The following is a 14,648-nucleotide window of genomic DNA, read 5'->3' on the forward strand; positions in this document are numbered from 1 at the left end:
GGGCAAGACTCACCAGCCAGACATCGAGGAAAGAATTCTCTATAGTAACTTAGATCCCATCCCGTCTAACACCCATCACAGACCACTGGGCATGCTTACCTGCTGATAATCAAAGATCAATTGCCAAATTAATTGCCAAAATTAGGCTATCCCATCATACCATCCCCTCCATAAATTTATCAAGCTTAGTCTTAAAGCCAGATATGTCTTTTGCCCCCACTACTCCCCTTGGAAGGCTGTTCCAGAACTTCACTCCTCTAATGGTTAGGAACCTTTGTCTAATTTCAAGTCTAAACTTCCTAGTGTCCAATTTATATCCATTTGTTCTTGTGTCCACATTGTTACTAAGCTTAAATAATTCCTCTCCCTCCCTAATATTAATCCCTCTGATATATTTATAAAGAGCAATCATATCCCCCCTCAACCTTCTTTTGGTTAGGCTAAACAAGCCAAGCTCTTTCAGTCTCCTTTCATAAGACAGGTTTTCCATTCCTTGGATCATCCTAGTAGCCCGTCTCTGAACCTGTTCCAGTTTGAATTCATCCTTCTTAAACATGGAAGACTAGAACTGCACTAATGGTTTTTAAGATAGAAAATCCAAAAGATGAGATTTCTCTGTATCATGTTTGTTTTGGTCCTGATGGGTCATATTCAACAATTAACATCATCCCCAAAGGGCTCCCAAAAGTGTCCCCATTTTCTTAAAAACTCCTTTTGATGCTCATTAATAGTTGCATCATAATCTGTTCTTGCTCCTTGAGTGTTGATTCAGTTTCCAGTATCTCGGTAAAATATTTCCTTAGCAATCAGGATAGTCATCCAATTTGTATCCTCTCTGGAAACATGCAAGCTGGAGGAATCATTAAGCAAACAAAGAGCACGGATGGCAGACACTTTTTCCATAAATAACTGAGCAGGCTTCAGAGCTTGCTATTTCCTAGCAAGGTCGAATGCTCAGCCATCTTCAAAATGGGCTTGGAGTAGGGTGACCAGATGTCCTGATTTTATAGGGACAGTCCCAATATTTGGGGCTTTTTCTTATATAGGCTCCTATTACCCCGCACCCCCGTCCCGATTTTTCACACTTGCTATCTGGTCACCCTAGCTTGGAGCCCAAGAAAGTTCTGCCACTATGCCTCTCCCCTTAACCTATTCAACACAGCTGAGATCAGGGCCACGCTGAACAAGTAGACAGGTTAGGTTGGTTAGTTTTTATGCTGGCACAAGGACAGAGTAGAGACCACCAAATACATCATGAGCCAAAGAGTGCTGGCCAATTGTTTGAGAGACCAGGACCTGTTTAATTAGACGATGGAGCTCTTAATTCAACTTGACTTCATGCTATTTGATGTTTTTGATCATTCAGAGATTCTTCAACTGAATGGGGTCCATCTTCTTTTCACTCTTGACAGTGAGCGGTCATGTTTCAGTCCCAAAGACCAGCTTACTGACGACTGAAGCAGTGTCTATCCTCTGCTTAATCTCTCTGACTATCTCTACTGATTGCGAAAGATGCTCTTGGGGAGGTGCCCCATTACTAATGATGCTTTTGCAGGCTGGGCTTCAATTTCTCTCTCAATGCCACCTATGTTGTCAGCAGCAGAGCAAAGGAAGGTGAAATACCTGACTCTCTCGACTGGGTGGTTGCCCACTAAGCTGCTAGAGCCTGAAAAATGTTCAAAATCACTGACTGGAAGAATTTTGGTTTTACCCCAATTAATTTTCAAGCCAACTTTTGCTGCTGAACTTTCCAGGGCTTTAAATGCTGCAACTAGCTCATCCACTGATTCAACCACTAGCAGTATGTCAGCAGCAAAATGGACAATGGTGAGGTTCTTATCATTAAGGCCTATGTCTAAAATGCATTTACTTAGTGTCGGGCCAAGCACATAATCTGATGCCTTTGCAGAGTGCTGGGGTGACAGCTCATCCTGGTTGAATGCCTGACTTCATTTGTAAGAAGATGGCTCTTTCCCCATATACAAGAACACAGCTTGAGGAGTCATCGGAGATGGAGTATTCTACAAAGCTTGTTGGAGATGCCATAAATTTCAAGATCAGCCAAAGCAATTCCCTGTCAAGAGAGTCAAATGCAGTCTTGAGATCCACCAGTGCAATGTGAACCGGATTCTCATGCCATCTCAATAAGCTGGTGCACTGTGAAGTTTTGCTTCACTGTGGGAGTGAAGCCAGCTTGTTGTTGTCTTCTCTTGATCCTTAAGATATCAGTGGTTTGGGCCTATAAGGTAGAAGCAAAAACTTTCCCCATGACAGACAGAAGAGTACGGCTGCAATAGTTAGAACAGTCTCATTTGTTGCCTTTGCCTTTCCAAAGTGGTAAATTAATGCTTTTTTGCCAGTCAGATGGGACCGCCGCTGTTCACCAGACGATATTGAACAGCATCTGCAGCCTCAAAAGAACAGTAGATGGGGCAGTCACAATAAGAACACTGCTCCAATGGATCAGTTAGTTTCTGCAGAATTTAAGCTTTGAGATTTATAAAACATTCCAGCCCAGAGATTGTGAAGAAACCTTCCAAACGTGACCTTATGCAGTGCTACATTCCTGAGCCTGCAGAAGGACAAACAATAGCATGAATTGCCACTGCACAGATCAATTTGGGTTAACTCTGAAACCTAATGATAACAATTAAACATCCTTAGTGAAATCACTACTGATCATTTTTAGTATTAACATACAGTTGATATGGACAGAGCTGGAAACATGGGTAGATCTGGAGTAGCTATCCCAATTTTCTAATCTGACACCTGGCTTGAGAACACATCCAGTATATTGTCATTTAAAATAATGTGCTTCTCTAACTATACTCAAGTTTGGCTTAAAGGGCTACGGATAAGATACGTTTTCTGTATTCTTATTGTACTTAACTTCTGGGCAGAATATAATTGTCCTCTACTCTTTAACTGTATACCATAAGCCTACATTGCTGATAAATTACAGAGGTTCTCCTTTAGCTCAAATGGAAGGGGCTTGTGTTTGCAGAGCAAGAGGTTCTGAGTCCCTCTCACCAGGAAGTTCTGAGCAGCCCTGGTGTTGAGTATGGTGACAACAGTGAAACTCTAAGTGATTGTGGTTTTGCTAAAACATCCCTATTTTCCTCTCCAGGCAAATCAAGCTATAGTTTTACATTTCAGGCACCCTTCCCAGCCACCGTCTGCTTTCAGTTAAGCACAGCTGCACCTGCACTTCTACTGACAGAATAGGGAAGCTTTTATAGCTTTGTTCCTTGCTGACCTGGAAGTGATTGATCGATAATGTAATTAGAAAACAAACACCAAAAGCATTTATTGTCACCATGGAGTTTTACCACTATCTTTTGGGCAATTCATGGGACAATGGGATTTCTTCCACACCCAATCAGTTAAAATAGCCAAACCCATGAAGGAAAAGAATGTTGATTCCCCCATCAGGAAGTTAATTCTTGTTGAACTTGCCCCAGGGACAATAGCTACTATAAAGCAGCAACAGGTGACTGAATTGTTGCCTTAATGAAATAGAGGTGGTGTTTGATGTGGAGCAGGTAAAGGTTTGTTCCTGTGAGCTGGTGGTTTTTCCTAACTGTGGTAGGATTAGTGCTCAGTAATGATTTTACTTGTATTTGTGTCTTGGAATGTGGTTATTCTGCAAGTGAGCAGACTTGCATGTGTTGAGTAATTTGAGGGTTGTTTGGGCATCTTGCATAGGTTCAGTGGTGTGATGGTTTTGTTATTGTTATGGGTCACTACTGTACTAGCGATTGTATGGATTCCTGACTCCAGAATGGGGTAGGTGAGTGATGGGGAAAGTACTTATTTATTTGTAACTGTTCATGTTAAATCATGTACCTCTTGTTCTTTATCTGGGGATCTTGAATGCAATACTAATCTCTTTTTAGTGCTGGTTACTACTTCTAGTACTGCTGAGTTCACTTCATTGGGTAGCTCTTTTAGCTGACTTTTCAGGCCTCATTAAGTGGAATTCCTGACTGACTAAAGATGCTATTTTAATAGTAATATGTCTCTCTGGAATGCTACTGAACCTGTTATGTTCATGGTTAGACCCCTGATGCTGGGAGGTGGTATAGCCTGCCCAAGGAAAGGGTTTGACTCTACTATTTGTGGAAGATGTCTAGCATAGGAGATGATGTGGAGGGAGCGATCTAATACTGGAGACTAGTGCTAGGGAAGTACTCTGCTCAATCACTATATGGAAGTGAGCCAACAATGTGATGCTGTTGCAAAACAACAAAACCAAACCAAAAAGCTTATATTCTGGGGTGTATTAACAGGCCTATTGTAAGTGAGACATGAGCTATAGTTGTCCCATGCTGCTTGGCACTGGTGGGGCCTCCACTGGAGTGCAGTGTCCAGTTTTTGGGGGGCCACACTTTAGGAAAGATGTGGATAAATTGGAGAGAGTCCAGAGGAGAGCAACAAAAATATCAGAGGTTTAGAAACCCTGACTTATGAGAAAACAATGTTAAACAAACTTAATCTCGAGGAAAAAAAATCGAGGGAGAACCTGATCAGTCTTCAGAAATGTCAAAGGCTGTTATAAAGAGGATGGTGATCAGTTGTTCTGTGTCCACTGAAGGTAGGACAAAAAATAATTGGTTTAATCTGCAGTGAGGGAGGTTTAGGTTAGATATTCAGGAAAACTTTCCAATGATAAGAATAGTTAAGCACTGGAATAGGCTTTTAAGGGAGGTTGTGGAATCCCTATCACTGGCGGTTTTTAAGAACAGGCTGGACAAATACTTGTCCAGGATGGTCCAAGTATACTTGGCCCTACCTCAGAACAGGGGGCTGGACTAGATGACCTCTCAAGGTCCCTTCCAGACTGACATTTTTACGATTCTATAAATCCTCTGAAGCTGTCCCTATTAAGCAGAATTAACATCCCTGTTAAACATCAGTCATTGCCAATATTGGGCTTAAATTGCTTCCCTAAGAATCATCCTAAATAAGTGGCTTTCCCTACTAAATGTGTCCTGTATTTGTCACTAGAGACATGATATGTCCATGTCTCCTGCACATGAACTGTCTGGATCCATAATGTTCAGTGGTAGGGCTGTCCCTGCATGTTCATTGTGTTACTGCTTTGGAAAGTATCTAGCCTAGCAACTGGGCTCCCCTGTTGTTGACACCTCTACACACATAGGCAATGCTTTGTATTTCTGAATAGTCCTTGGCAATCTACACACAACCCTGTGCTGTTTGTCTGTGAGGCTACCACAAACCGTGATCTATCACTCAGTGAAATGACAGGGTTGTAGGATCAAGATAAACCCATGTGTGTTTGAGAAATCATCTAGTCTGAGACACTGGAAAAAGGACACCTGGGAGTCTTGGACTAAATGTGGGATTTCTGCACATTGTTCAGTCTCTGTTCTTCCTTCCATTCCCCACTCCCAAACCACTGTAAATAGATACATCTGCAGATGTATCTAATCTGCCACAGAATCTTTACAGTGAGGGTAAAATACAACAAACCCCATAGTTCACCCTCACAAGAATGTGTTGTGGGTACAAATCTGCACTGGCTAAGGGGGATAGACAGACTGTTGTGCTGACTAAAGGCATTCGAGAAGCAGTGCAACCTGGGATTGTCAAGTGCCAGTAGAATCCTCATGTTTTGGTGAAGAAGATAGACAAATATTTTTTTACAGCAATCCTCACAGGGCCCAGTCTGGATCAGGATGCTGTTGTGCTAGGTGCTGGATGAACATAGGTTTAAAAAGTACCTGCCCCAAAGAGCTTACAGTCTGAGGCCCTGACACTGCAAACACTTAGGTACATGCTTAACTTTAAGCACATGAGGAGTCCCATTGAATCCATGGGGGAATATGTACAATCTTACTTAAGCATGTGGATAAGTGTCTGCAGGATTAGGGATTAATTTAAGACGAGATGCAACAAGCTTGTAACAACAGAAAGGAATCCAATAAGGAGATATTCATCCTATAACAATTGACTAACTGATGGTGGCTAGAAAATAAAACTGGTCACTTTGGATTCTTTTGCCAAGATGAGTAAAAAGTAACTAATTCAATCCTTCCCGTAGTAGTAACCTAGGCAAAGGAAACGTAAACAGGACTTGAGGATGCTCTTTAAAACAGCACGGCAAAGAATGTAGAGTTCCAAAAATGTAAGACAAAATGTGGCAAATATGCCTAGTGCATTAAATGTGATCAGACCAATGTTTAGAATGACATGGCGTATGTTGTTTGATGTTTCAGTACAGGTGAAACCCAAGAATATTGAAGTCTGGGTTAAAATTTTGTGTGTGTGTGTGGAGTCCCTCTTGAGGAGGTCACTTGTTACATCTCAGCCAGACTATTACTACTCTTACAAGTAGGACTGTTGACATGGTAACAAACTAGTGTGAACAGCCTCCCTGTTGGCTGAACTGACTGATTGTTAAAGTGAAGTCTAATCTCACCAAGGGTTTTCACTCTGCAAATGGAATTAAACAGTATAGGATTGTCTGTAACCAGGAGACCTCCAAATGACTTTGACTGCTTCCCTGTCAAAAGCACTTTAGTTTACCACCACTTAATGAGGTCATTCTGAGAAATCCAAAATGGGCCTATGCTGTTCAGTGAGGCAGCATGATCTGGTGAACTGAATACAATTCTGGAAGCAGAAATTTCTGCCTTCGAATCTTGATTTCTTGGGCAAAGCATAACCTAGCTGTACAGGGGTACAGCATTTACCTGCCTTGAAGTTATGATGATTGATTGATTGATATTGAACAGTGCCCTGAAGAGGTAAAGCACTAGATAAATATGAAGTCTTTAGAATACCCAGATGGGAATATACAAGGTAAATTTAAATTGTGGCACTCTATAAAGCAGGAGTGGCCAACCTGAGCCTGAGGAGCCAGAATTTACCAATGTACATTACCAAAGAGCCACAGTAAGGTCCCTATCAGCTCCCCGCAGCTCCCAGTGCCTCCCACCCACCTGCAGCCCTGCTGATCAGCATCGCCTCCCTCCCTGCCTGCCTGCACCTCCTGATCAGCTGTTTTGTGGTGTGCAGGAGGCTCTGAGGGCAGGGGCAGCTCTAGCTTTTTTGCTGCCCCAAGCACGGCAGTCAGCCAGCTTTCGGACTCCATCAGTGCCAGCTCCATTTTTGCCTGCTCCAGGGAGGAGAGAGCTGTGCCTGAGACAAATATCCTTAAGACAAGGTGGATGAGGTAATATCTTTTAATGGACCAACTTCTGTTGGTGAGAGAGACAACTTTTCCATCTTATGCAGAACTCTTCAGGCCCTGTGGAGTTCAGAAGCTTGTCTCTCACCAACAGAAGTAGGTCCAATGAAATATATTACCCTACCCAACTTGTGTGTCTCATATCCTGGGATCAAGGTGGCTACACCACCACTGCATACACAAATATCTTTGCTGTTTTTCTGAAATTTGACTGCATGGGAGAAAAGCAAGAGGATACCCCCAGGAAATACAGGGGAAACCTTGCATTCTGAACCAGAGAGACTGTGTTCAAAGCCTAAAGGAAATGGGAACTTGCAGATGAGGCAGGGATGAAAGGACTCTTCTGCAGAGCTTCTCTTTGGGGAGGGAATGGAAAAAGTGCTTGTATGGCATGAGACTGTTTCGCTATGTATAGAGCAGAGCCTTCCCTTTTGGTCTGAGGACTTTCATTTCAAATTAAGGAAAAGGACAGGAATGAACAAAAGAGAGCATGGTGTGTGTTACTCTGTAACAGGCTGGCGCAGCTGAGAACAAAATGGCTGCTGAAACCCACTCACGGAAAACTTTCAGAATGTAAAGGGGTGGAACAAAGAAAACAAGGCATCACAAAGTTCATAGCTACATACACCACCATATCCTTTCTCATGTCCACTTCAAACAGTGAGCAGCATGTCAAGGGATGGAATGTGGGAACCTAAACATTTGTGGCAGTTGGAGCATGGGTTGGAAGAAAAGCCAGCAGGAAACCCCCTTCAGGACCAGAGAGGAACAGTTAGCAAGGAAACTTTAATAGGGAAACCAAGGGAACTTTCAGAGATGAAACTGAGATGTAACCAACAGACCCAGAAAGAGTATCAAAGAAAACCAGATTGCAATCCACCTGCTAAGTGAATATCCTGTCCTGAACGTCCTCCCCCTGCATTGCTGGTATGAGGGGTTTGACCTACCACCTGTTTAAATGCAACCTTTTTCTCCATTGAGTGAACTCCTTGTTTCTAAGGCAGTAATTTGGTTCTGACACTGATAAACTACAGGGATGGAAGAAGGGTATACTGAAGTATCTATGGCCTGGCCTACACTTAAAATTTAGGTTGACATAGCTATGTCAGTCAGGGGTGTGAAAAATACACCCCCTTGAAAGCTGTAACTATGACAACCTACCCCACAGGACAGAGGCAGCTCTGTCAACAGAAGAATGCTTCCATCATGTGAAAAATACACCCCCTTGAAAGCTGTAACTATGACAACCTACCCCACAGGACAGAGGCAGCTCTGTCAACAGAAGAATGCTTCCATCAACCTAGCTACTGTTGCTCAGGAAGGTGGAGTTCCTACACCAACAGGAAAAACTCCTTCAGTCAGTGTAGGCTGCTTCCATATGCTACAGGCTCACACCAGCGTAGCTATGAGGATGAATAGGTTATAGTTCCTATAGTGTAGATGTACACTACGTAACCGCTTTTGGGGGTGTGAGATTGCAGTCATGACTAGGTTAGGAGGCTCTGTCATCTACATTGAGATGCACACATGCTCTGTAGAAGTATTTAAGACCATGATGCCTATAGAACTATACTGGAGATAAGCTTTGAGATAATTGTTGCTTTACCTACTGCTACCTTCTAGTAATAATACTTGAGATTTTTTTTTATCTGTAGCTAATCAAAATGCTTTTATGAAGAAGGGTTAGTAATGATGGTGAAGTGACATGCCCAAGGATGAACAGTAAATTGCTTGGCAGAGTTGGGAGTAGAACCAAGATCTCCTGATTTGTAGTCCTATGCTCAATTCAATGTGCTCTAAATTTAATGGAAGTCTTTCCACATGTTTTTTCCCAATGACAATCGGATCAGACTCCTAGTGATCTCCCTGCCCAACCACAATCCTCCCCTAGAAAACATGCTCTTGTTTAAATGGTCCATTCCTGAGATTAACCTTAATTTAAAAAAAAAAAAAAAGGGGGTGGGGTGGGGAGGTTGTAGCTAGCAACATAAGCTTGTTGCATCTTTGTAGCTTTTGTCCAAGGCCTTATCTACATTAACATTTTTCTTAAAATCGCCCACTGGTGGCAACAACAGTTAAAATGCTAATTTAGACTAGGCACCGGCATTTTAATCTGTCACCTACATCTCCTTTGAGCTGGATGACATCATGGTGGCTTTAAATGCTGGTGGCTGGTCCACATGAGTACTTCCACCATTTCCAATGATCAGTGGAACTACACTGAAAGTAGTTCAACCGTAAGAATTACAAAAATGATAGTGTAGACATACCTCAAGAAATGTACACTGTGGGAGTTAGCAAACCACTTATGGAATTCCAAGCAATGAGGAGATACTATATGGCAATGGGGGGAGAGTGGGACAGAGAGGAAAGAGAATGAAGGAGTCAAATATGTATGAGTGCAGCTGTAGCTGCCTCAGTCCCAGGATATTAGAGAGACAAGGTTGGTGAGATAATATCTTTATTGGACCAACTTCTGTTGGTGAGAGAGAGACAAGCTTTCAAGCCTCACAGCTCTTCTTCAGCTCTAGGAGTACCTTTCCCAGACCTGAAGAGCTGTGTGTGGCTGGAAAGCTTTTTCTCTCTCACCAACAGGAGTCAGAGAAGTTTCTCTCACCTGCCAGTTCTAAAACATAGCTTTGTTTTTTGTTCATTGTTGTGTAGGTACCTACCAAACCTGAATAAGATATCATGTTCCTCACGTAAAATAAACACTAGCTTCACTGGCTAGTCTCTTTGCTGGATGTATTTTTCTCTTCTTCTGATAGACTTTTATGTGCTTGAACAGAGAATTAAAATGTTTGTGTCCAAAAGAAGGACTATGAATTTGGGAAAGAAATTAGTCTTTTTCTGAATATTTTTGTTAAAGATTAACTTCTATTATAATTAGGGATTTAAGCTGTTAGCATTTTATATAAAAGCAGAGTGTTACTGTCAGCTGTGTCATCACAGGCACGTGTGCATCACCTTGTTAAATATGGTCCCCATCCTTAATAGTTCCAGCAAGAGAACAATACCATGTAAAGAATAATCAGAGACTGAATTAATGAGACCCTCAGACCCATCAATTGCTGTAAAATAAGAATTCTTTGTCAAAAATAGTTGCGTTCTTTGAAAACTTCTTGATTCCTGATCCTTCCCCTTCCCCTGTAGATAAATCAGTCATGCTGGATGGTCTAGTTTATAAAGTGCCTGCTGAAGGTATCCAAAGGCAAAGTATTAAAAACCCACCTAAATACAAACAATTGAACTACACAGTTGGGACAATGCCAGCTGCATCTGGCACAAAGGCAAACCCAATAACCATCAGCAGACCACCCCACCAACAAAAGAGAACACTTCTTTTGCTGGCACAAAGATTAGCGTGGAAAGGGGAAAAACAAGGAAGGCCAACAAAAATAAAACGGATTTGTAGTATGCCCTGAAAACAGTGGTTCTTAAACTGCATTCTATAGAAAACATCCAGCTGATAAACATTACAGATGCCATATAGCATGAGCCTTTTTTTAATCCTAGTTGAGGTCTTAATTTGGCCATGGGGATTTATAGAAACTTTTTTGATTAAACCAATTGGCTGTCTCTTCTCTCTTGACGTAAATGCTTCTTTGGCACACATTCACTTGTGATCAAACTTGCAGATGTCACCAGAAAGAGTAGAGGCAAAACTCCTAGATCAACAGAGCCAAATTGCAAAGTGACTAGAGAGATGAGTATGCACGGGAGAGGAAACGAACATCACAGAAGCAGGATAGGCAGAATAAAAAAATAAATAAATCATGCACTAAGCACTAGAAGTTGGCTGAAAGGTGAGGGATTGAGAGGGAGTATCTCTCTCCTAAGTGGTTTTCAGCTTTTCTGTTATGGGTCCAATGTCCTTCAAGGCAGTCACCGAGGAACTCTAGTAGACATCAACCACTTAACACCCAGGTTGCTATACCAGGCATTAACAAGAGACTGTTTTTATACAAATGTTAAAGAAAACTTGTTTAAATATCTGTGTTCATACTAGATCTCTTGGAAGTAGCCTATGGCAATGCACAGGGTTGGTTCCAGGCACCAGCTGAGCAAGCTGGTGCTTGGGGCGGCAGATTCCAAGGGGCGGTATTCCTGCAGGTTCCCCCAGCCCCCTTCACCACTCTGGCGGCCCTGTAGGGGGCAGCAGCGCAGAGGAGGGGAGCACCCTGCTGGGAGCAGTGCCAGGTCTGTAGCAAGCCCGGCAGGTTGTGTTTTCCCCCCCCCCCTTCGCTGCTCAGGGCTGGCCCGCAGGTTTGTCCCCCCCCTCCCCCTCGCTGCTCCAGCCAGCCCACAGGGTTGTGTGTGGTGGGTTTTTTGTTTGTTTGTTTTTCTTTGCTTGGGGCGGCAAAAAAGCCAGAGCTGGCCCTGGCAATGCATCCCATGTGTACCCATTCCAGGATTTCTGAACTGCAAGGACTGTCATTCTGTCAATCTTATGCATGCCAGATCATGTAACTGTCTAGTACCTGCATATCAAACTGATAGAATGCTCTTACTTAAAATTTTTCTAGAATTAAAATTTAATATGCAAAAAACTATTGAATAATCGTATGTTGTCAATTTTACTTACTTTAATTGTATCTTGTCATTTCCTTTAAATTTGGGGCACATTGTTACAAGTCACTAGACACAATCCTTTTCTGCTCCAACTAATTTGAAAGATCCAAAAATGCCTTGAAACAAGCTTGAAAGTCTCTTAACTGCTACATTATTTGTATTGTAGTAGCATGCGGAGGCCCCTGTCATGATTAAAGCACCATATTACTAGGAACCAGACATATGATCTCTTCAGGCAATGGCCTGAAGAGCTTAGTCCAATTTAGGTGTTCAGGATTCTTGCTTCATCTTATAAAAATATGCAGGTTGCCGTTAAAGGATTTTTTTATTTGTATTTTTTTTTTGCATTATTTAAGGCTCAAGATCATCTCTAGTAGCAGGCACCAGGTGGGTTACAGCATTTTGGCATCAGACTAATTTTACTGCAAATATCATTGAAACCTGTGCCAGGAGTAACTTTAGTGGTCTCCCGCTCTGCACACAGAAGTTTCTTCCACGAACTGCATGAATACTTGATGTCCATGGCTTTCAATTCCTGTGGTTATGAAATCATTAGTTGGCCACAAAATTTACTAAAAAGGGGAGAGAAAAAAGAGCTTTAAATTTCTGGCTCCACACAGTGCAAGCATTTCCAATTAAATATAAAGAACTCTTTCTTCTGTGTCCACTTCAGTTGGCATCTTCTGTCACCCAGCCAATAATGTGTCACCACATCATTATTCAGGCCTGTAAGATAAAACAAAACAAGAAACTTAGCAGCCAAAAGTGCACAAATGTGGGGGAAATGCTAATTTAAGAAACTGTAAAATATTGCTGTGTTTCTTACCATTGTGTTTTACCACCCACAACTCTGCCAAACCTATGGAAAACTTGCTTTACAAGCAAGGTGTATAAATAATGCCTGCCTAGCAGCATCATTTCTTTTTTACACTTACATTCTCTGGGATTCCTAGAGAGTTTCTATGAACAGATTAGCCTCAAGAATTTTGAGTAACCATGGTTATAAATCAATTTAATCTCCTGGTTTTGAAATTCCATCTGCTCATGCTAATTATGTACATGACAGACTTTTAGCAGGCCAGTCCAGATTTTATTTTTACATATTAGAATGAATTGGCTGCACTTCAGTGCCTCTGGAAATGACAAGTAGAATAAAGTAACAGGTACAAGGAACACCTCAAAGAGTTCTAAAGTTAAAACTCCATGCTTAAAACTGGATGATATTCAATACCATACATTAATAAAATGTCTTGCTACCAGGGTTAGTTGGCATTTCAGCACTTACAGTATGTTCTGGCTTCTGCCAATTATAGCAATCTAACATTAACTGTGTAGTTTTTCTTTGAATGTCTTAAACTGCATTTTTAAGAAATTAGGAATCTTAAGTACTGAGGGAGTTGGGAAAACAATGTGATAACCCTGGGGGATCCATTTCAGTTGTTTAAATACAATACTAATGCTATAATCAGTTACTGATATGTGATAAATCTACATTTAAAGGGCCACTGATTCCTCAGAAAACTCTAAACTACTTGTTTAGAAGTTTGCATATATGATGTGAGGTTGGTTTTCTTGTTTGGTGACTAGGGCAATTTGGTTAAGGAGACTGAAATTAAAAAACTCAGTGAAGCCTTGGATAAGTCTTTTTAAAGGTGAAATGCAAAGCCAAAAATCCACTTTGTTCTTTTACTACTTATCTGTGATGCAGATAGGCTTGAGATTTTTTTAAATGTCTTTTTTATATAAATGTTAGATCCTTATTTCCTTCTCTGGTGGAGGATCTGAAGAGTGATGTCATACACAACTGAGCTGCCTCACTTCCTCCTCCAGATGAAGGAAACAATTTCCTAAAAGCAGAGAGATTAGGGAATGTTACAGCTCTGGGGTCAGCTGCATACCTATGTGCTCCAACAAAGAGGGAAGCAAAGATTTTTAAATTTCAAATGTAAAAAATGTTAACTGAAACCAATTCTGTATCTAGAACTAGTAAAAGGCTTAACATCCATCTCTTTTTTCCTTGGATAAAAGAGGAATATTTATCTTCCTCATGGGAGTGTTAAGAATGTTTGCAAAGGTGATTTGAAGATGTAAAGCACAATATAATTGTTAATCACCACTTCCCATAATTTTTGATCTATTAGCAGTCCTTTAATGTTTAATTAATGAGAGGAGGGGCTTATCGTTTTCATAAACTTGAAATAACACACAGCACCCTCTGAACATTGTGCATTACAAACCTGGAGGAAGACCTAGACGTCTGTGCCCCAAAACTTTTTTAAAAATCTACTGCCCTAAGCCTGCACTCAGGGGCCTGCTCTGCCTCAGTGAAGTCTGCCAGGTCACAGGAGTGCAGAAGTCTCTACTAGCGGATCCTATTGTAGGACTGGGCCCTAAACAGCTACAACCCAAAAACTTAACCTGAGCGGCAGCAGCCAGCCGTGGAGAGGAGTGGAAAGTAAGCTGGGGAGCAGCGGGAGGTAACGGGGCAGAGGGTAGCTTTGGGGTGCCAGCCTCGCGGGTAACTCCCAGGGGGCTCCACTGAGCACTCGGCGGCCCTGAAGCAGGGTTTGTGCCTGGCGCGGGGAGGGCTGCTGGGGGCCCAGCCCCCCACCGCAGAGGGGAGCCCATGGTAAGGGAGGTGCCCGCGCAGCTGCCTCCAGCTCCCCGGCGCTGGTAGAGGTTTGGCCGGGCCGAGGGAGCAGCGTCCCTCCCGCGGCTCGGCCAGGCGGCGCTGGGGGGGGCCGGGCCGCACAGCCCGGCAGGGAACGCGCCAGCGGCCAGGCCGGGAGCCCGCCCCGGCGCGGCCGTGCGGAGCCACCTCCCCGCAGAGCGTGGGGGGAGGCCGGTGTCCCTGGGCCCGTCC

At 42.6% G+C, this 14,648-nt stretch overlaps 1 protein-coding gene and 1 long non-coding RNA gene across 3 annotated transcripts in view; one reads left to right on the top strand and one right to left on the bottom strand.

Moving 5' to 3' along the window:
• Positions 1-1,622: 1,622 nt before the first annotated feature.
• On the bottom strand, positions 1,623-14,158 carry LOC120385992. The gene is made up of 3 exons (XR_005589474.1): positions 14,023-14,158; positions 11,799-12,511; positions 1,623-2,572 (listed from the first exon to the last, which is right to left on the bottom strand). It is a non-coding gene; the product is annotated as an uncharacterized LOC120385992 (long non-coding RNA).
• The window catches only part of ATXN2 (ataxin 2), an 84,055-nt gene continuing 72,927 nt past the window's right edge, over positions 3,521-14,648 (top strand). The window contains exon 1 of one of the 2 annotated variants that reach the window (XM_039504665.1): positions 3,521-3,542. In XM_039504665.1, coding sequence (XP_039360599.1) covers positions 3,532-3,542 — 11 coding nt within the window. In that variant the 5' untranslated portion in view covers positions 3,521-3,531. Of the gene's footprint in view, positions 3,543-14,116; positions 14,241-14,648 lie in introns of those variants that run through there. The other variant, XM_039504669.1, reaches the window with a different exon arrangement.

The sequence above is a fragment of the Mauremys reevesii genome, linkage group 18 (genome assembly GCF_016161935.1).
Source record: "Mauremys reevesii isolate NIE-2019 linkage group 18, ASM1616193v1, whole genome shotgun sequence".
Taxonomy (NCBI): domain Eukaryota; kingdom Metazoa; phylum Chordata; order Testudines; family Geoemydidae; genus Mauremys; species Mauremys reevesii.